Consider the following 20,479-nt stretch of genomic DNA (forward strand, 5'->3'; position numbering starts at 1 on the left):
AAATGGCTGCCTGGGGCCTCCCCCACCCCACTTCACACTTTGATTTCACTCCCACCCACCCCGGCTTCAAAGCTCTGGCTAAGCTGCTGGGAGTCCAGCTGGGGCCAGCTTCCCCTTCCAGGCTCTCACCTCGGTGTGAATGGAGGGAGGCTCTGCCTGGCCAAATGGGGCCACTGCCCAACACTCCCACCTCCTGGGCCTCACCCTTGGGCTCTGCAAGTTCTACCCCCTCGCCCCAGTGCAAGCCACACCGGTCCACTGTCAGGACCAGAGTATTTTTGTTAATAAAACTCCAAAGACCTCGGTGCTCTAAAAACATCAGCTAATGTTATTTAGCCCTGGGCGGGGCTGGGTGAGCAAAGGTTTTGTGGGGAGACCTGGGCCCTGATTTTGACCTGCCAGTTTCCAGCTGCTTGACCTCATGCGTATGAATCAACAGCTCTGGGGCTATTTCCTTTTCAGGGAAGTGGGGAAATCAGAATGTCCTGATGCTCACTTGTTTTGAGAATTAAATAAGGCTGCTTCTGAGAACCCAGACCTCCACCTAGCATGTGGCAAGCCTTCTGGAAACAGTCACTGTCCCTAGATATAGACCAGGAGACTCCGGGGCAGTCAAGGTCCTCTGTGCCCCCAGGTCCCAGGCTGGCGTTGCTGCTTGTGACCGATCAAGTCTGACACAAACCCAAAGACCATTTTTCTCCTTTTATTAGAATTTTTCTTTGTTTTCTCTCAAAATTTTTCATCTAAAAACAAACAAACAAAAAAAAAAGGAAAAAGGAAAAAAGAAAACCAGAAAATTATTGGAAACTCCATGGTTCAAGTGGGGAGAAAGGAGAGGAGCATGGAGCTGAGGCTCCGAGCCTCTCCAGAGACAAGTCCTCACCCTCGAAGTGCCCTCTCCGGGGGGAGAGCAGAGCCGAGACAGCCCCCCAATGCCCAGCCTCCGTCTGGAGAAGAGGGCAGAGTCACAGTGGTCCGAGGGCCAGGGGGCTGGAGGGATCACAGGAAGTAATCGGCCACGGGCTTCTTGGAAGGGATGCCCCGGGTCTCCTGGGGAGCAGCCTCGAAGATGATGAAATCTTTCTGGAGATGCTCATCCAGCTCCAGGATGGCTGCCACATTCCCACATCTGGAAGCAGGAGGGCGGTGGCATCAGCGGCGTGGCTCAGCCTGGCTCCCCACCCCCACCCCGACCGCCTGGCCCCGGGCGGCTCACCGGTAGCAATAGTTGGGCGCCGACCACACAGTGAGCACAGTCTCATTGAAGTGCCACTTGTAACCTTCCATCACCAGTTGGTGGGCACGGCAGATCATGTCAATGTCGTTGGCCGCATTGAACTGCGCTACCACGTCACTGCCGAACAGGTAGCCAGCCCCACGGGGGCTCACGCCCCAGCCTGTTGTGTCTGAGGCAAAGGAAGGAAGGGATGGGGGAAGAGGGTGTCCTCAAGGCTTCTCCAGTACCCACCGCCCTTCAACAGAGAACATCCCATCCCCTTCTCCCAATCAGGCCCCTGGGGCTGGAGCCCAGGGCCTGAGTGTGTTCTGGGGGATCCTGGGGACAGGGCAGCAAGTGCTGGAGCAGATAAGATCCTAAGGAGACAGAATGTTCAGATAGTTGGAGCTACCCCATAGTCAGAGTGACCGTGTGATTTACTGGCCATAACAGGTGTACCCGAAAGCAAAAGGAAGTGCTGTTAATGACCATGCAGGTCCAGCCGGTGTGAAGAGGGCTTTCCCGCCCCCACCCCACCCCGCCCTGGGAGGGCTGGCTGCACACGCGGGCAGGGCAGTGAGGGAGCGGAAGCTGTGTGACCACAGAAGGAGTTCTGGACTGGGATTTGGGAGACTCGGCTTTCAGTCTCAGCTCTGCTCCAGACGGGCCGGGGAACCCCACAAAATGAGGGCTCCTCATGGGGCCAGTGTTCCAGGAGTCCAGCCTCTGCAGAAGCCCCTCCACACTGAGGGCGCAGATGATTTTGTCCAAACAAGCCTCTGAGCGATGAGACACACGCCCAACCCCTCTCCGAGCTCGAGCTCAGCCCACGCTCCCCGTCCGCACCAAGGGTGCTGGTGAAGACCCAGCCCCGCTTCGCTCTTCCCCACTGCCTGGCCCGACCGTCCGTCCCACACTGTCACCTTTAACTATCCCTTTAACCACAGGACCTCCTCAGTCTCCTGCCAAACTGAAGGGAGAGCCCGCCTGCCGGCCCGCCCGCCCTCACCTTCGGGGTCAGACCAGAGCAGGTCACACATGGGCCCATCATGGGGCACCTCTTGCTTCCGGTCAATTGTCCGGATCTGGTCCAGGGTCTGGATAGAGGGGGACAGGCCCCCGTGCACGCAAAAGATCTACAGGGAGACAAGAACGGAGCAGAGGCGAGCTGAGCCCCATGCCTCTCCCTGTGCCTCTCCTAGCCGTCCCATCCCTGCAGGGCCTGGTGGCCGGCCTACCTTGCCATCGATGATGGCTGACAGGCTGAGGTAGTCAAAGATCTCAGTGCAGTAGCGCCACACGGTTACTGAGCCGTATTTGCGTAGACACTCGTCATAGAAGCCATAGACTTGCGTGATCTGGCGGCTCTCATGGTTGCCCCGGATCAGGGTAATCCGGTCAGGATAGCGAACCTGCGGGCAGCCACCCACAAGGGGCTGGGGGCTGGGCTCGATCCCTCCCTTGTCAGCTCATGCACCCCTCCCAGAGCTTTCCACATGTGTCAGTCACACACCGCCACCACCCCCAGTCCTCCTCACCCCCGCCACTGCCCGGAATTCCGCTGCACCCACCTCGCAGGCCCATGTCCCTCCTCCGGGGGATCGGAGGCTTACCCCACTCCATCAACCACATACTCACTGGTTCCTCTATCACCAACAGGTCCCTACCCAGACCCCCCAGTGCCCTGTCATCTCGCCCACCAATGGACACCGTACCTAGGCGAACTCCATGCCCTGCCACTGCCTGAACACAGGGGTCCTCTCTTCCCTCTCCTCCAATGCGCAGCTCCTGCTTCTCCCCCAGGGGCCCCATCACACGCCCTCGAGGCAAGGAAAGTGGATTGGCCCACCCCCTGGCAAGCCGGACCCCAGCAGCACAGCTCAGAGCTCGGGGCGGATGGGTCAGGAGACCAGGGCAGAAAGGAGACAGGTCAGGCCCGAGGGCCCAGCTGTGAGCACCCGAAGCCTGGGTTCCCACCTTAAGTGCCAGCAGCAGGAGGAACGTTTCGACGCTGTAGAAACCGCGATCCACAAAGTCCCCCATGAAGAGGTAGTTGGTCTCAGGGACGTCGCCACCCACCTGGGGGGTGGTGGAGAGGCAGGAAGATTCTGGTTGGTCCCAAAATGTCCCACACCATGGTGGCCTCTTTGCCAATCAAGCGGCAGCCCCATTCCGACGGCCCACCTAACTAGAGCCCCTCACCTGCCCGCCATGCGCCAAACTCAAAGCTTCCACTCTCAATGAGAGGGGCCTCCCAGTCAGCCCCCAGGTCATCTGTCCCCAAGTCGCCTCACACTTACTCTGAACAGCTCCTTGAGGTCATAGAATTGCCCGTGGATGTCGCCACACACCTGGGAGGTGAAGAAAGGCGGGTTGGAACTCAAGAGTCTGAAAGCTCTGCTCCCGGAGACCAGCCTTTAAAACACCCGCAGCTTCAGGAGCTCCTCACCACTCCTGGCCAAGTCTCGACTTCTCAGGGCCAAAAATCTACTCTCCTACCCTGACTTCGCCTGGTCTGGAATCACACCCCATCCCACATGGAGTGCCAACTGCTCTGGGAGGGGAAGAGCTAGAGCCAGGTCTTTCTAGCCAGACCCACAGCTTCTGGAAGACCTGGCCCCCTCCTCTCCCTCTTCCCCTCAAAGAACCCAGAAGAAAGCTACTAGTAACAGAGAACACACGTGAACGTGTGCAGCAGAATCGCTCCCATGTTAAGAGGCCTTCTGCTCAGGCCAAGCACATCCCCCCAACAAATCAAAAGAGCCTTCCCGTAACATCCATTTCGAACAGCAAGGCTCCCTTGAAGACAGGAGAGGGAGTAGACACACAGCCTTCGGGGCTCTCAGGGATGAGGGTAGACCTCGGCGGCCGCCAAGATTAAGGGGAATGCCCACGCACCTGAAAGCTCACGGTGGGCTCTGAAAGGACAGACGGTACTCACTGTGACCGGCGAGTCCACTCTCTGCACGTTGCTCTCCTCTACCAAGATCTCTCTGGAGACAGGAGAAGACCAGGGTCACCACAGCCAGGCCAGCCCAGCCCGATTTCTCATCAAGGAGGTAGTCCTTGAACCAGGATGGGCTGACCGCGCTTCCCCAAGGCCAGAGCCCAGACACTTACTGCATCCAAAGCCCTTCCAAGAAGGCAGTGGCCTTCCGAGCCTTGACCCTTCTGGCTGCCCTCTTTCACACATCCAGGGCTCATTCCAGAAAACAGACCTCCTCTGCGCACAGAGCCCTCTGCTCATGCCGCTCTCTCGGCCTGGAACACTCTGAGACCGTGTCCCCCGCTGAGCTGACAGTCCCTCTCTGCCCATCACGGAGGCCTCGCCCAGGCCGTCCGAAGGCACCCAGTCATCAGACACAGTGTCAAAGACCTGCGCTGTGCTATTTCCTTATTTAGAGGGGGGTGACAACTTTGTTCTTTTATTTCTCCCTGCAGTGGAGTCTATTACTACTTGGGAGTTCGTGACAGAAAACTACTCGGTCAGTAACAGCCAACGGAAGAGGCGCCATGCTTCCGGGTTTCCACCGTGATGACAGCAGCAGTGACCACTCCAGATCATGCCCTGCCCTGGGACCGTAGTGAGAGTTTTGCGTCGATGACACGATGAAGAGCCCACCCCAAAGGCAGACACTGTGGCGCTGCCCACTGCTCAGATGAGTACTGGCCATAGTCCAACAGGGCGGACTTGAACCAGGAGGCCTGGCTCTGGGGTCTGGCGCTGTTATCAAACTGATCTGGTGTGGGAGGGCCCGGGGCACTTGGCTACCTTTCCCTGCCAGCCTCCTAGCAGACTAGGAGACCCCCGAGCTCAGGTGGTTTTACCTATGTCCCTGAGCGTACGCTCTCTGACAAAGGCAGCTGGAGGGAAGTGTGCTTGCTTGGCTTTCTGGGAACGGGAAGAAGCCTTGGCCGGGGTCTGAGGGCCCATCTGGCAACCAGGCCCTCCCACCAGGACTGGCTCTTGTGTCCAGCATCTTTCCACATCAACTGCTTGTGACGACCTTCCCAGCTGACCAGCTGAGGTTCTTTTCGTCCTCATCTGACAGAGAAACCGAAGCTTAGAGAAAAAAAGGGCAGGATCAAGGTCACAGAGCTGGAGAGTATAAGAAGTAGAACTCAGAAGCCTAATCGACTAAGAATCTGTGCCAGTCTTATCCACAGATTCCGGGTCTAATGCCCCCCACTGACCCGGTGCTGGCAGGGGCCAGCATGCTCTGGGAACAGGGGCCAGTCTCTGACCCCAGCTCTGTCACTCACAGCGCATCATCTGCTCTCTCAGGGCTCACACCTGCCCACCTTTACTTCCGCAACAAATGCCACCTTTAGGAAGTGCCTGCCAAAGTCCCAGTCCCTAACCCTGCATACACAGAATCCCATTTGAGCTCCATAATGACATCAAAGTTTTGAAGAGGTAAAGTGACTTGACCAGGGTCACATTGTTTACAAGTGACAAAGCTGGAATTCATACTGGAGACCACTTGATTCAAACCCTCCACTCTGGGGCGATCCTGTGGCTCAGTCCGTTAAGCATCTGCTTCAGCTCAGGTCATTATCTCAGGGTCCTGGGATCGAGCCCCACGTCAGGCTCCCTGCTCAGTGGGGAGTCTGCTTCTCCCTCTCCCTCTCCCCCTACTCGTGGTCTCTCTCCCTCTGTTTCACTCTTTCAAATAAATAAGATCTTAAAAAAAAAAAAAAACCCTCTGCTCTCTTACTACGCTAATCCATACAGAGTACATGGCAACTAGCTCTCTAGATGCGAGCACTAGCTACCATCACCACCAAGTCAATTCAGGCCCTCAGGCAAGGTGAGTCTTACAGGAAAAAGAAGGGTGCCAAGCAACAATTGGTTCCTAAAAATGCCTCTCAAGACTGAGGGAACAGGGATGACTAAAAACACCTCGGGGCTGGTCCAGTCCAGGAAATTTGCTTGAGCTGGCAAAACACAGAGTCACAGACACGCATTTAAAACGAGGCCTTGCCTGTTCGTCAAACAGGCCTGGTCCGGCCGCTGTGGGTCTGTCTGAGGTAAAGCCAAGCAAGGGGCTGAGAGCCACCAGTTCAGAAGTCAGGCGGCCACTTTCTCTGGGTGACCTCAGTCAAGTCACGAGGCCTCTAGGAGTCATGTAAAAGGGAGCAAATAGTTCCAACCTCAAAAAGACTGCTGTGAGGAAGACAGAAGTTGCGTGTCAGTGTGAGGCCTGTTGTATAACAGCGGCCTGTTGTTCAACAAATGGAGGGTCATTCTGCTGGCCCTTTCCCCATCATCCCCAGTGTGATACAAGCCACAAAGAGTACCTCAGGGGAGGCGGGTAAGTGGTCTTCTCACTGGTGCCCACACATCTCAGAGCCTCCACTCCACCTGCTCTTAGAGGCCTTCCCTGGTGACATCAGGCCTTATGGGCAGTACCCTCATCCCATGCGGTACTAACACCAACACCTGAAGACTGCTGAGCGCTTACGTTGTACCAACGCGCAGTGCCGAGCTCGTCCCAAGCACCAGCTTACTGGTACTTCACCAACATCTTCTTAAATACTATTATTCCCTCTTAACAAATGAAGAAACTGTGCAGAGACCTCACGACCACCGACAGAGCCAGTAAGCGGTGGCACTCACATTCCAACCTAGAACCATCGCATTCCGAAGCCTGAGCTCTTAACCACCACGTCATCTTTCTTCCCAGGGGTCTCCCGCCACGTCAGGTTTAATTCTACTCTGGCTTATTTGCTACCATTTCACACAGAACACGAGGTCACCCAACTCCACGGTCTGGCATTAAGGCCTGAGAAGAGACAGGACGTGGAGCGCTGGCTTCAGACTCCATCCCTTACTTGCTGGTTGACTCTGAACATGAGTCCTCACCTGCAAAATGGGGACAGTACCACCCGCCTTTAGGTTCTTAGGTTCTTAGAGTTAAAAGAATTTTATAAACCAGAGTCTTTAGCTTTTCTGCCTTGAACTTTTATCCTTGTGGACATTCCCTTTTATCATCTTACTCTTCAACACCTATCCCTAAAGTTCAGTTCCTCCAAGAAACCTCTGTTCCCCCTGAGAAGTAGGGCTGTCTCCCTGAGCTTCTTAAATATTTTATAAAAACTCTCTAACGCCACTGAAAACACATCACCTAATACTTTAAGTGTTTTTCTCCAGGTCTGTCTTCTCCCAGCAGGCTGGTTGCTCCTCGAGGGAAGTGGCCCTATTCTGCTCCTCTCTGGGAAAGATTTCAGGATGAGCGAGGCCCCAAGTTCTCAGCTGGGTCTGCCCCAGGCCGGAACCCCTGAAGAGTGGGGCCACCGGGCTCACCTGGCCTTAGCGCACAGGGCCTTGACTTCGCTCTCTTTGATGAGCTCGCAGCGCCGCAGCTGTTCGATCTGCCGGTCCAGGTCGCTGATCTCCGCCATGGCCCACCCCCCCGGCGCGGGTCAGAGCCGGGGCCGCCGCCCCCTCCGCACCGCACAGGGGTCTCCTGAGAAAGGCGAAGACGAGCCCGTTGATCAGACTGTCCGTAGGGGCCGCCGGGGGTGTAGGGAATGAGGCAACTCGATCCTGGAGCTGGCCCGACCCCCCCACCCCCGCCTCCTCTCACATCGGCCCCCGATCTCCAGAAGTCCCACAGCCCTGGCCGCTCCCCGCTAACTCCCGTCGAACCCGGCGGTCCCGCGTTCGGGACGGTGGCCTACAGGGGTCTCAGACTATTACCGCCGCCGCGACTCCGGCTCCCGCTCCCGGGCTCCCTGCCTTGCTCCTTCCCTTCGCTTTGGGCCACCGCCACCGCCGCTTCTACTTCCGGCCCCGCCGCGGAAGCAAAGGGGGATCTATTCCGCCGCGCGCCGGATGTGGCGTCATACACACCCTCCCCCTCCCGCGCCGCGCCCCTAACCCCACCTCCCGAGCCTAAGAATGGAAATGAGCGAAGGAACCGGATGTCGGCGGCCTGCGGGCGGGGGTGACCTCGGGCGGAGCGGGCAGGTGCTGCTCCGGCAGGTGGACACCTCAGTCCGCTCCCTTCCGGTCTCAGTGAGGAAAGCAAGCGGAGCTGCGGCTCCGCGTGTAACTTCGTTGCACGTTTTATCTGACTCGGCCTCCCCCGTTACAATCCCGGAGGGTCACACTTGCAGCCCCCAGTGCTTAGAACACGGCCGAGCACAGCACGCATAGGCTCAGGGTTAAGTTCAATGGATAGAGGAATCCCGCCCAAATCTCCTTCCTCGGCCGCGGAGAAATCCCTGCCATGGAGGACCTCTTAGTGAGAGGCAGAAAGGCCACCTTGCTTACACCTAGCTTACGTCTCAGTCAACGTGACCCGATTCCAGAATAGTCCCAGACATCCATCCCTCCGTTGCTTCCTCTTGTCTGCAAGCTGTACTCCATTTTAAGGACTCCGTTCTAGTTTCTCCTCCATCTATCACTTACACGTTCTGGAACTCACTGTTACTACAAAAGGTCCAAAACCCCCAAACCGACATTTGAAGGAAACGGCTTGTCTGTTAAGCATACTTCGTGGTGTTGGAGCCTTTGCACAGGCAGCTCTCTTTAGAAAAGTCCTTTTTGCTATCTTCTGTTGACCTTCAATTTTTGCTTTTCTTGACTTTCAGAGTGCTTAAGAGAAGCCAGGCACAGAAGTGAGGCCGAAGTTTAGAGAAGTAAGAGTGGGTTTGGTTTTGTATGTAGGCAACACGCAGATGTGCATTGAAGGAAAAGGACAGAGTCCCTGAACTCCTACAAGGTCCTAGTCAGTTCTACAAGCATCAGCACAGGGATTCTGCTAGGTCCAGAGAGACCACAGAAGTCAAGATTTTTTTTTTCTCTAGAGGGAAGCTGACACAGTAAAGGGCACGTTATCAAGAAACTCAGGAAATGGCAAGACCCACTCATGAGGTCCCTGGTTATGACCAGGATCTAATCTAACAGCTCAGACCCATGTAGGTAACTGCTCCACCCCAGCGGGAAGGGTTCAGGGCATGGCACCGGTCAAGTGCGGGGCCTTCACTATGGCTTCATGTAATACAGCAGCTACATTGGCTCAGGGCTTAACCTGGAACCTGAGCCCCACAGTTCTGTGTTGCTGAGGTCACTGTTGGAAAGGGATTCTGGGTTTCTCAAGGGCTTTCCCGCCCCAAAGAAGATTAATTAAGCCAGTTCTAATCTCATCTCCTGTTAAGATGGGAAAACAGACCAGCTCAACAGTGTAGATGAAGGACGTTATGTATTAATAATCTTGTCTTCATCAAGAAAGTGCCATCTCAAGCAGTATGGCCTTAAGCATGAACACCTACTCATAGAGATCACTTGTGTGGCCTAGCTCACAGCACTCAGGAAATGTTGGCTTTGGTCAGTGACGGTCTTTCTCATAGGAGCCTTTCTGCATCTGTAAATTCTGGGTCTGAAAGCACAGCTGAGCCTAACAGTTCACACGTAGTCCCCAACTGTGAGCCTTAGTGGGTGCTGCTGGCAAAAGGGGCAAAAGCCCTTGATGGCGGAGAAAATTCCACAAGGTCTCTTCCTGAAGCCCTGGGCTAGAGTAAAACAAAGCAGGAAGGTCCTCTCCCAAACCCATTCGATTTTCTCCTGCCTCTCAAGGACAAACGGAGAACAAGGATTCTTCCAGACGCTGCCGCCTCCCCCAGCCCTCCCCTGGCCCAAACACCACACACAGACAGCAGACTCCCCCTTAAATAGTTGTTTATTGGCAGTGGGCTGGAAAGAGCAATGGAGTTAGCATATACAGACAACACCACACACCAATGTCACGTGGGAGGCAAAGTGATGGGAAAGAGCAGCCTGGAGCCCCGCTGAGGCCCCCCTCTTCAAGAGTGAGGGTGGAGGGGGCAGGGGCTGGAGTGTTGAGGGGGTAGCCTTAGGACACCTCTGCTTAGTAGGCATGGTTAGAGATGAAGAGGGACTCGCTCGCTGCAGCCCCGGCCTGACCACTTGGGGTGTACTTTCCTTGGCAGGCAAGGCTGTTGGCCTAAGAGGGGAGAGGAGCCAGAGTGAGGTCTCATCAGAATTCCACCTGCCCTGGTACCCTGCCCACCTCCATCCAGTCCCATCCTTACCAGGGCTCGCTTGATGTACTCCTCCTGGGCAGCCTTCAGGTTCTCCTTCTTCCCACCCCAGGCCTTCAGGGCAGAAGCCTGGAGCGCTCGGCCATAGGAGAAGGTCAGGGCCCACGGCTTCAGCAGGGGGCACTTGTTGATGGCGTTGAGGTTGATGGATGCCTCCTCCTCACTCTGGCCTCCAGACAGGAAGGTGATCCCTACCGAGCAAGGAATAAAGTGCAGTAAGTGGCTGTACGCAAAAACCTGGGGTTTGGTAGAAGCTTCTAGAATCTGACCCGGAAATCTGACCCAATGGGCGTTAAGGACTGTGGCTGCAGTTCATCTACCTCCCACAGGTCAAGAGGAGGATATGGGTCTCACCAGTGACAGCAGGGGGCACTGTGCGGCGCAGTGCTGTGACAGTTGCCATGGCAATCTCCTCATGAGAGTATTTCTGGGTGCAGGCATGGCCTGGGGTTACCATGTTGGGCTTCAGCAGAGTGCCTTCCAGGTAGATGTGGTGGTCACTCAGAGCCTTGTACACAGCAGCCAGCACCTAGAGCAGAGCAGGGCCACAGTGGAATTGAGGTGGAGTTGGGGGCGGGGTGGGGACAGAGGTCGGCCCCAAGGCCTTCGGCCCAGCTGCCCAGCCACCACACCGCCCACACAGGCAGGCACCTTACCTTCTCGGTTACATACTGACAGCGTTTCAAGTCGTGGTCCCCATCCGGGAGGATCTCAGGCTCCACGATGGGCACGATGCCATTCTGTGGAGGACAGGGGAGCCATGAGTCCCCCTAACCCAGAGCCCACCTGCAGCTCTCCGCAGCCATCAGCCAAGACCTTTTGTCCATGACAACAGAAACTCATGGCTTCACAGCCTGCAGCGGACCTCAGGAGACAGGGATCTCCTCCGAGCCACCCCCACAATCATACCCCACCCGCCGCCCCGGCTCACAGAGCCCTCGGGTATCCTCCATGGGCCCAAGCCTGACGCTTGCTGAGGCTCCAGAACAGCTGCCTTGGATGCAGGTGTGGTATGTATCCTGACAGATGAGCAGCAGGCTAGCTGACATTCTGGAACCAAAGGCGATGGGAGGTGGCCTGCTGGGGACCCACCAGCCCACCTGCTGGCAGATGCTGGCGTAACGGGCCAGAACATTGGCATTTTCCATGATGGCAAGGGCTGAGGGGGTGTGTTCCCCAATCTTCAGCACACAGCGCCACTTGGCAAAGTCAGCTCCGTCCTTCTTGTACTGGGCACAGCGCTCAGATAGCCCATCCAGCCCTGGAGGGGGGACAGAGGAGTCAGAGCATGGCAGAGGAGGGGGCAGGTGGCACCCAGAGAAGTCAGGCCTGGAATGGGTTGGTCTGGAGGGCAGGGAGCGGAGTTCTCACCTTGGGTGGTAGTCTCGCCGTTTGTTCCTGCCAGAGGTACCACGCCCTTGTCTACCTGTTGGGGTTGGGGGGAGTGGGCAACAATGTGAGATGGGAGAAGTGCCCTCTAGCACTCCACTCTGCCCTCCACCTTTCTCAACCTCTCGAGTGGTAGGTACCTCGCTTTGCAAACGTTTTCCCGTAGTCACAATACTTGATCCCAGAAGGTAGAAAATACATGGGGATGTGATCAGAGCGAGCCTGGGCTCCTAGCCATTACTAACCCAGTGAACCAACACGCATCACCCTTGAGTTTCTGGTTTTTGTCTGTACGACGAAAGAATACTGGGCTCTGAGTATTACAAGGATTAAAAATGCCAAGCAGGCACATATATCTGGTTCGGTCAGTGGAGCCTGTGTCTTCTGATCTCAGGGTTGGCTGGGAGTTTGAGCCCCACAAAGGGTGTAGGGCTTACTTTAAAAAAAAAAAAAAAAAAGCTAAAAAGATCCTCTAAGTTTCTAGCTCTTCTCACATACGCTTTGGCAGTGACCTGGGGCAGACTCCCAACCCAACGCCCACCCCACCCCAGCCTACAGCTCTGGCATTATCTCCCCACATCTACCTCATCTCTCACATTCCGAGACCCCGCTCCCTCACCTTGATGCCCACAACACCGCCCTTGGATTTGATAACTTGGGGGAAGGGACGCCCATCATCTGTCTTCTGGTACAGTGTCTCGTGGAAGAGGATGACACCCCCGATGCAGGGGTTCACGCGGTCATCAGCGGTCAGCAGCAACTGGCGGTAGAAGCGGCGGTTCTCCTCTGTGTTCTCAGTGCCGATGGACTGCAGCCGCTTGGCAATGCTCCCTGCAAAGGGGCAGCACGCGGAAATAAGGGGATCAGCCGGTCATCCTGGACCCTAGGCACTCCTCCTCCTGTGTCCTGCCCATACCAGTGGACTCATCTGCAGCCAGGATGCCCTTGCCCGGAGCCACGATGCGGTGAGCGATGTCAGAAAGCTCCTTCTTCTGCTCCGGGGTCAGCGCTGGGTATTGGTAAGGCATGGTGCCGGTCGGTTCCTGGGCAGAGGCAGCGGACAGAGGGGACCGGTTAGCTGGGTCTCACAAGGTCTCCCGACCAGCAGGACCCCACTCCTGGAAGTCAAGACAAAGCTTCCCTACCTCCCCTGCTCCACACCGGCAGGTTTCTGGCCACTTCCTGTCCCCAGCCCTCCCCTGAACCCAACTTCCTTATACTAGGCCTGCCTCCGGTACCTTTCCTAACTCTGTTTGTTGCTGGGTGTTTCCCAGCTGTGGGTGGGGTTGCATACTGGCATCTGGGGCAATGCAATAGGCCAGAGCCATAGACAGACGGGTCATGTAGAAGCCGGACCCTTCTTGCATGTGCTCTGCCATGGGGTCACCTTGCCTAGAAGCAGAACCGAACCGGAGTATTTTAGAATTTAGAGAGAGCACACAGGCAGAGGGCCCAACCCAAGGGCCCAGAAAAGGGAAAGTTCGGTGCTTCAAGTCCCACAGCACAAGGGTCAAAGCTGAGATTTAGAACCCAGATCCTCTGTCAGGGCCTTCCAATCCACCCATGATCCCAGGGCTGGCCCAGGCTCCAAAGCCTCAAGGACATCCCAAGGTCAAGCTCCCCCCCACCCCAGGGTTGGGGGAGAGTGTTAAAAGAAAGGGCAGGAGAATAATCAGAAGCCAAGGGAAGGGCAGCAGAGGAAGCCCAGCCCAGGGTCGCGCTAGGAGTAAGGTTTGTCCATCTCACTGCTCATACAGGTTGAAAAAATTGTAGAGAGGCAAGCGGCCCACCCCTTCCCCAGAAAATGCTCCAGTCTGCTCGCACGGCCGCAGCTGCTCCAGGCTCACAATCAAGGTCACCCAATAAGGAAAGACACGGAAAGTGTTAACGGGGCATCAGGCACCTCCATGAGGTTTCCCCCCTCGTCGGGGGCGCCCACCTCCCAGCGCAGGGCCCAACCACGCTCTCCGGAACCCTCAGGCAAGATAGGAGCTGGCCCCCTCCCCTCGCTGCCTCTTAGGACCCCCGCAGAGGCGAAGGAGCCATAATGCTTTGCACCTGGGGTCCGAGCAAGAGAAGGAGAGAGAGAATGGCCCTCCATCTCGTCCGGCTTCCTCCCCCCGCCATGACTCAGCGCGCGGAGCCACTGCATTGCGCAGCAAACCGAGAGCGCTCAAGCCGGAGAAGGTTGCGGAGTCCGGGCCAGGAGCCTACGTGTAGGTGGTAGTGGGAAGGGCGAGATGCTGGGCCCGAGCTTTGGTGGGGGAGATGGGGTCAGGCTGCCGACTGCCCCCAGAATCCTTCTCCACGGTCCCTGACCTTCGCACACGGCGAGGGGCGCTCACCTGGCACGGGAGGGGGCGGATCTGCGGGATGCGGCGGTGGAGGGCGGCGCGCGGGCGAGCAGACTAACGGAGGGAACGCGACCGTCGTCACCAGGACTTTGGTTCTTCGGCGCGTTCCAGGAGGAACGCAGCCTATACAACTCCCGAGGGGGCGGTGCAGAGGGCGGGCAGGAGGGAGGTGGCGCCGGGCTTTATAAAGGCACCGCGCCAGCCTCCACTGGTTATTTTCCCTAGAAGGGGGCCGGAGGCGCCCTGGCGTCCAATTGCAGGCGAGGAACTGTGCAGAGGCCGCCCCCGAAAGGCGAAGCCCGGAGGCGGCGCTTGGGCGGGGACAGCACGGCGAGAACACGATCCCTCCCCCCGGCCCCCCTAGGACGTGACTCGGGCCACATCCTGCGGGTTGCCTGGGCCCTCCCGTCCCTCTCCCTCCCCCCCCTCCCCCCCCCCCTCCCCCTGCCCCCCCCCCCCCAGTTGGCGCGTTCTGGGGCACCGTGACTCAGCCGATTTGGGGCACCGGAGAAGATGGGGTGTGGGGGAAGCGGGTGCAAGAGCCTGGAAAGACCGAGGCTCAGCCTCCCCGCCCCAGGCCCAGCCGGGTGGCGCGGGGCAGCCCCCGCTTCCGGCCTGCGCTGACGGCCGTCTGTGTCACACCTGGGCGGGCCCAGAGGTCGGGCGTCGGCCGGCCTCGTCCGCAGGCTGCCCTTGCGGGCTCAGCGGCGCCGGGCCGCCCCTCCCAGGGTCACCAGCCCGGGCGGAAGAGCGGCTGCTCTCGTACTCCTCGAGGGCGGCGGGGCCGTGGTTCCCGGTGGCCCGCCCGCGCGGGTGTCGGCGCCACGGCCGCGCCCGTCCAACCAGCCTCGCCACGCGTGCGCAGGCGCTCTCCGCTCGCGCCCGGCACCGACCGGCCCGCGGCAGCCACCGCTAGCCCCAGCAAGTCTGGGGATGCGGCGCTAGAGTGCCTGCGAAGACGTCTCCCTGGAATCTGACTTGCCTGTCCAAATCAAATCTGTCCCTAGCTGGTTAGTCCCCGATGCATTTTGAACCCCTCATCCTATCGGCCAGGTTTCCCCTCCTAAACCGGACCCATTAAACCCGAGCCCGACCCCAACCCCATCCCTGCTGTGTCCCGCCGCCGGCGCCCACCTGCGAGGAGGCAGAAGGAGCGGGCAGAGCCTGGTCAGCAGCGAGTGAGCCAGGCCGCTCTCGGGCTGGGTTATAAGGCAGCTCCTGCCCTCCCCCCAGCCCATGTCCCCAACTTCCTCCGATGACCTCTGCCCTTTCCTTGCCACGGATCCCCTGGCAGGGACCTATATTTAGGGAAACCTGAAGCCCCTGACATTCATGCCAGCGTGGGGCCTACAGTGAGGAAAGGAAGCCCTGGGGCTGCCCTAGTTGGGGGGCAGGGGTGGGCCCTGCCCACTCACCAGTACCTTAGAGGAAATTTTCTTGGAAATCCAGCCTGAAGCCCTCAGAGGCGGTCAAGAGAAATCGATCTCAGCACAGGGATCTGTCGGGAGGGAGAAGAGGAAAGGAGACTGGGATCTGTGGCCCTCCAGGCCTCCTTCTCTATCCTCCCTCCCTTCTGGGCCCTGAAGGAGGCTTTTCTGATTCTGGGGAGACCATTCCTTTGGCGGGAGAGCAGATGCAGGCACGACACTCACCTCAAGATAACCAAGAATCCACAGCCAAGGTGTGGCTGGGGCAGCCCTATATCTTCATACTCCAGGTTCAAGTTTGTCCCATAGATGGTCTGTGGTGAGCAGTGTCTCCCACCCTCACCTTCAATGATAACGGTTTACATGGAGAGAAGGATAGGCAGGTGGGGTCCCCTGCCAGAGTGCTAGGCCCTCTCCCTCCTGGCCCTCCAAAGGACAGTCCAAATGCCCGGGGGCTCTCTGAGTCCTGCTCTGCTGGGAGCCAGGCTCTGCACAGCCCAATGAGCTGGGCAGGCCATATGTGGTTCCAGGGGCCTGGAGAAGGTGCCTGGAGGCCCCGTCAGGGAACAGGGCGTGGGGGCCCTGGGGGTTGGCCACTCTCCAAGGGGCAAGGACTCCGGGTCCTCATCGGAGCTTGATCTCAAAGCAGAGACAGTTGAGGCTCTGGCAGTCAGGCAGCTGGCACGCACAGGCACAGTCGCAGAGTGGACAGCAGCGAGGACAGCGAGGGGCCCAACCCTGAGGGAGAGGAGAGAGGGGTGAGGGAGGTGGGCAGGGAGAAGGGCAACCAGTCCCCTAAGCTGTTTCCCTCTCCAGGGAGAAAGGAACAGAGAGGCTTGGGAAGCCGCATTTGCCCAGTGGAACAGAGGATACCACCTACTATTCTTGAGAACAAATCAATTCCCTGCGCCGTTGAGAAATGAACAGGGAGGCAGCGTTCCAAACAACTGAGTCCAGAAGCTGGAAGAAATTATTGGGGGGGGGGGGGGGGGTCTTTCCTTCTTCCCCTTTTATAGGCAAGGAGACTGAGAAATCAAGTAATCCTGTTCCATGAAGTACTGACATTCAGCTCAAAGTTGGTTCTACTATATCCTTGGGGCCTCACTCAGTTCCAAGGGAGGAGATGAGGGAGAGCACACACACATTTTCCTTCCATGACAAAAAGAATCGGGTTCTGTTTTCTTCCTTGGTGGGAGACCAAACTGCAGGACCCCGCCCATTATTTCTGAGCGTCTGCTCCCTGCAAGGCACAGACTGTAATCATGAATGATTCTGAAAAATCTCAGTTGTCTTTGAAAATGGTAACTGGCAGATTTTTTAAAAAACATTTTTTAAATGGAGGGACTGGAGGCTCCCTTGCATGGAGGCCTCTTTACAGAAGAGAGAGTGGAGGCTCGGAGAGGGAGATCCCCCTTGACCCCACTGCCTCCCAGGCCCAGAACGATCAGCTTCTGCAGGGACAGGGGACAGTTGGTCTCCTGTCCCCATTGAGCAAGCACGAGGACTTGCCCTCTGCAGGTATGTGAGGCACAAGTGAATGCTCAATGAATGGATCAATCAAAGCGTTTTCCCCTCTTTGGGAAAAGAGAGAACTCCTCAGCTCCCAGGGGAAAAAGAAGGGTCTGTCTCTTGGGGAATAGGACTGCATGCCCTTCATGACAAGAAGAGAGACCTGGTCTATTTCAACCTACTCCTTTCCTGCCCAGCGACAGGGGTGATCTGCCACTGCTTCACGCATGGACTGGAGCCCGGCCAAGCGGCTGGAGTAGGACACACCCAGGATGTGCCAGGAGATTGGCTCCTTGAGGCCTGAGGCCCAACTAGCTGACAGCCACAGTTGCACGACTCAATCAGATGCCAGGCCAAGCCAGGAATAGGGGAATGACCTTTGCAACAAGCTGTGGTTTGGGGGTGCGGTGTCAGATGACTGGGGAGATCAGATATCACTAGGGGCTCCAGTGAGGGAAGGGGATCTGCTGGCAGCAGGACAGGGGTCTGAACTGGGCTGGCATGGCCATCAGCGGGATTGTCTCACAAGGAGACTAGAAGCCCCATGGCAGAAGGGGGAGTGAAGCGGTTTCCTTGTATCTGATGAGGGGGTGGTTTGGGGCATCCCTGGGGAGTCCCAGTTTGGGAAGAAGTGGGCTCTGTGGGTTTGGGGGGGCCCACGCCGTCATTCCGTGTGCGGCACTGTGTGCTCTGCCGCCCTCACCTCGGAGAGAGGGTATTAAAAGCATTTCTGGGCTCTGTCCACTGGAAGGGTTTAGAGCGAGTCATTAATAACTGTCTAATGGATTTCTTGACTCTCACAAGCAGCCATGTGGCTTCTGGAAGGAATCTGCTACTTCAGTACATAAACAAGAATGCCACAAGCCTGTTAACCCTTTTGTGCCTCTTGAGACACTACAGCTTCAGCTTCGATTCCCTTTCCCCAGATTTTTGCGACGCTGTGGTGTCCAGAGCTCAGGCCTGGATTTGAACCAAATGCACGCCCACCTTGGGCCTGTTCATGTTTTGAGCCTCCGTTTGGTCATCTCTGCAACAAGAAAGAATGCCTGCTTCAGAGGCTCACGGTGGGAAATCAGTGGAAGGAACTAAGCTCGCTGCCTAGTGCATACTGAGCACTCGAGAAAAGGCAGGGATTCTTGCCACAGCTCTCTGTGGCCCCCTTGCCCCAGCCAGACCTCCTGGGTGGGGGGCCCAGAGGCCTGGCTTTGTGTCTGTCTCCTCCACATCTCTGATCACACACAGGGCTGAGAACCAGCTATCGCACTATGTATCACCTCATTTCTCCTGCTCCAGTGTAACTGCCCACTTTTTCCTGTCTGTCTTTTGCTGCAATGGAAGCCCTATGTGGGTTGGGGCCAGGTCCAGCTTGTTTTGCAGAGCCCCTTGGGCCTGGCACAGGGCCCTGGCGATGACTGCATAGATCCTTAAGTAGGTGAAGGAGTGGGTGAATGAGCGCAGATCTCTGCCACTTGCTTGGTGAAAACAGCAGGGCAGGCAGGTGTCTCCCCCAGAAAGGAAGAGAAACTCAGGTTGTCATCCTAGCCTGGGCCTCAGGTAAGTCACTCCAGCCCCTGGAAGCCCGTTTCGAACAGCTGTCAAGTAGGCAAGCGCCTTGTCCTATTTGTGGCTGTTACTGTTACTACAAGGAAACTGAAGAACAGACATTTTACTGTACTTTGTGCAAAGGCAGCTCAAAGACAGACGATCCTGCCCTGCCCTGTGGCCATTCTAGAATCCTTCCTTCCTGGTGCTAGCAGAAGCCAGGTAGATCAAGTCCTGGAGTGTGCAGGTCTGGAATTCCCTGTACCTTATTCCTTCGTCACCCTGCCTGAGAAGAGGCCTGGACTGACAAGAGGGGGCAAGGGACAGCATACCCTGGACAAGGGGCCATAAATTGTTTTGTAATTGAGCATTTCCTATAAAATAGGGAGTTTTTAGGACCCAGGGTTATCTTCTCTTCCCCCTCTGTCCCCTTATCCTCATCCTGGGCTCCCTTTCCAAGCCACCCCAGGAAAACAGAAGAAAATTTTTTTTTTTTTTTTTTTTTTTTTTTTAAAGAGAAGAGCCTCTGGCCCTGTAATTTCCTTCAAAACTCAAAACATCTCCTAGGAATTTGACCAACTACCAGTGAGCCCAAGTTATGAATTCGCTTGATCTTTTATGCTCCCTCTTTCCTCCTGGGCAAGGTCACCACTTCAAGGGCAAGAGCGTCGCTGCCTAAATCAGAGCCTAAAATAGGAAGGTGGTCGATTCCATTTACCGTCTTTCAACCCACAAAAACGAAAATGGCCTGTCCTCCGGGAGCCAGGCTTCTCCCTGAGGATTCTGTTTCCACACACAATGGAGCAATTTGCTGTGCTAGCCTCTACTATGTAACATTGTAGAAATGACCCAACCTCCCGCAGCCAACTCCTCCCTGCCCCGCAAAAAGAGGACAGAAATACTTACCTGTCTACATACACAGGCACAGGATGGTTGGCAGTGGGCGGTGGGGGGGGGGGGGGATGTCAAGGTGTGATGTCAGGTCAAAAAGGGCAAGTAGCAGAAGGGACGAAAGAGTATCTGTGGCAGGACCCCATCTTTGCCAAATACTGGCAGGTAACAGAGCAAGGACAGCTGTCTCTTAGTATACAAGGGGCATACACAAAATGTAGCGGCCTTGGTTAGCGAGCTGTTTTCTAAGCTGGTGCTTTCTATGTATTTCTACATGCACACTTTGTAATCAATGCTTTTCATACTCAGAACTATACATATCCAGGTTTTTAAAAATGCCGAGCTCTCAGGGTTGTTGAGTAAATGATATAATGTCAATAAAGTAGCATGGGATCTGGGGCATCATACTCACTCAGTGAACAGGAGGAGCTCTGGGCTGGGCTGATTTTTCTTTTAACGACCATTTTCAGAACCCAGTATGCCCTTCAGGTTACACACCTGCCCCCAGCTGCCACCCTTGTTTTCTTTTCTCCAAGTAGCTTTGGCACCAGAAAGTATGTAATATGCTGCCATTTGAGGTGTCTTTGGCTGTCTCCCCACTGACCCAGTCCCCAGAACTGAGCCCAGCCCAAAGTAGATGCCCAGCAATCCATGTTTGTTGAACACCACCAACAAAAGAAGGCCCAGAGAGGGTCCAGGTCAGGGCTGGGATGAGAACTCACAGCTTCCGTGGGCTGGGGGCAGCAGGCATCCAGGCAGTGGGCTGGGCTGGGCAGAGGGAAGTCGCAGGCTTCTGCACAGGTCCAGCAATAGTCCTGGGGCCTAGAGGCCCCTTGCTTCCTGCAGGGGGAGCTGCAGTCGGCACAGCAGCCCTGGGCCTAGGTAGGAGATGGAAGGTTAGGATCTGAGCCAGATGGTGGGAGGACGTGGGGGGTGGGGAGACACAACTGCTAGGGACAGATGCAGGGACTAAATAGCAAAGGAGCCTCAGGGTAAACGCCTGCAGATGAGGGCACTGACAGACCATTTCCTCTTCCCGCAGCCCACCCCTTGGCCTCTACCAGGCCCCTCACCAGCAGGCA

General features: G+C 56.7%; 2 protein-coding genes and 1 long non-coding RNA gene across 4 annotated transcripts; all 3 read right to left on the minus strand.

Annotated features, from left to right (window-relative positions):
* Positions 1 to 688: 688 nt before the first annotated feature.
* LOC111162177 (protein phosphatase 4 catalytic subunit) lies at positions 689 to 8,012 on the minus strand. The gene is made up of 9 exons (XM_022526387.1): positions 7,920 to 8,012; positions 7,524 to 7,686; positions 4,158 to 4,209; positions 3,517 to 3,567; positions 3,194 to 3,295; positions 2,455 to 2,628; positions 2,226 to 2,352; positions 1,217 to 1,406; positions 689 to 1,129 (listed from the first exon to the last, which is right to left on the minus strand). The coding sequence occupies exons 2-9, from the start codon at positions 7,619 to 7,621 to the stop codon at positions 1,000 to 1,002; spliced, it is 924 nt and encodes a 307-aa protein (XP_022382095.1). The 5' UTR covers positions 7,622 to 7,686; positions 7,920 to 8,012; the 3' UTR covers positions 689 to 999.
* A 1,873-nt stretch (positions 8,013 to 9,885) lies between these two features.
* LOC111162175 (aldolase, fructose-bisphosphate A) lies at positions 9,886 to 15,321 on the minus strand. Of its 2 annotated transcripts, none has more exons than XM_022526386.1 (9): positions 15,163 to 15,321; positions 12,591 to 12,717; positions 12,294 to 12,505; positions 11,657 to 11,711; positions 11,386 to 11,546; positions 10,942 to 11,025; positions 10,640 to 10,814; positions 10,277 to 10,476; positions 9,886 to 10,188 (listed from the first exon to the last, which is right to left on the minus strand). In XM_022526386.1, the coding sequence occupies exons 2-9, from the start codon at positions 12,700 to 12,702 to the stop codon at positions 10,093 to 10,095; spliced, it is 1,095 nt and encodes a 364-aa protein (XP_022382094.1). In that variant the 5' UTR covers positions 12,703 to 12,717; positions 15,163 to 15,321; the 3' UTR covers positions 9,886 to 10,092. The 2 variants fall into 2 exon arrangements, with proteins under 2 accessions (XP_022382094.1, XP_022382093.1); XM_022526385.1 differs by lacking the exon at positions 15,163 to 15,321 and adding an exon at positions 14,020 to 14,209.
* A 130-nt stretch (positions 15,322 to 15,451) lies between these two features.
* On the minus strand, positions 15,452 to 20,191 carry LOC111162343. Its single transcript, XR_002641569.1, has 3 exons — positions 20,120 to 20,191; positions 15,681 to 16,193; positions 15,452 to 15,526 (listed from the first exon to the last, which is right to left on the minus strand). It is a non-coding gene; the product is annotated as an uncharacterized LOC111162343 (long non-coding RNA).
* Between the last annotated feature and the right edge of the window lie 288 nt (positions 20,192 to 20,479).

This window comes from Enhydra lutris, unplaced genomic scaffold (genome assembly GCF_002288905.1).
Source record: "Enhydra lutris kenyoni isolate GAN:26980312 unplaced genomic scaffold, ASM228890v2 scaffoldscaffold90, whole genome shotgun sequence".
In the NCBI taxonomy this organism is placed as follows: domain Eukaryota; kingdom Metazoa; phylum Chordata; class Mammalia; order Carnivora; family Mustelidae; genus Enhydra; species Enhydra lutris.

Bases quoted from the DNA above. Each gene is read 5' to 3' on its own strand.
- LOC111162177 (XM_022526387.1), bottom strand. From the start codon at position 7,621: ATGGCGGAGATCAGCGACCTGGACCGGCAGATCGAACAGCTGCGGCGC. The intron at 4,210-7,523 runs GTGAGCCCGGTG...TCCTGTCTCCAG, and splicing joins GCCCTGTGCGCTAAGGCCAG to AGAGATCTTGGTAGAGGAGA. The intron at 1,407-2,225 runs GTGAGGGCGGGC...CCTTTGCCTCAG, and splicing joins GCTCTGGTCTGACCCCGAAG to ACACAACAGGCTGGGGCGTG.
- LOC111162175 (XM_022526386.1), bottom strand. From the start codon at position 12,702: ATGCCTTACCAATACCCAGCGCTGACCCCGGAGCAGAAGAAGGAGCTT. The intron at 11,712-12,293 runs GTGAGGGAGCGG...CAACCCCAACAG, and splicing joins GCGGTGTTGTGGGCATCAAG to GTAGACAAGGGCGTGGTACC. The intron at 11,026-11,385 runs GTGGGCTGGTGG...TGTCCTCCACAG, and splicing joins ACGCCAGCATCTGCCAGCAG to AATGGCATCGTGCCCATCGT.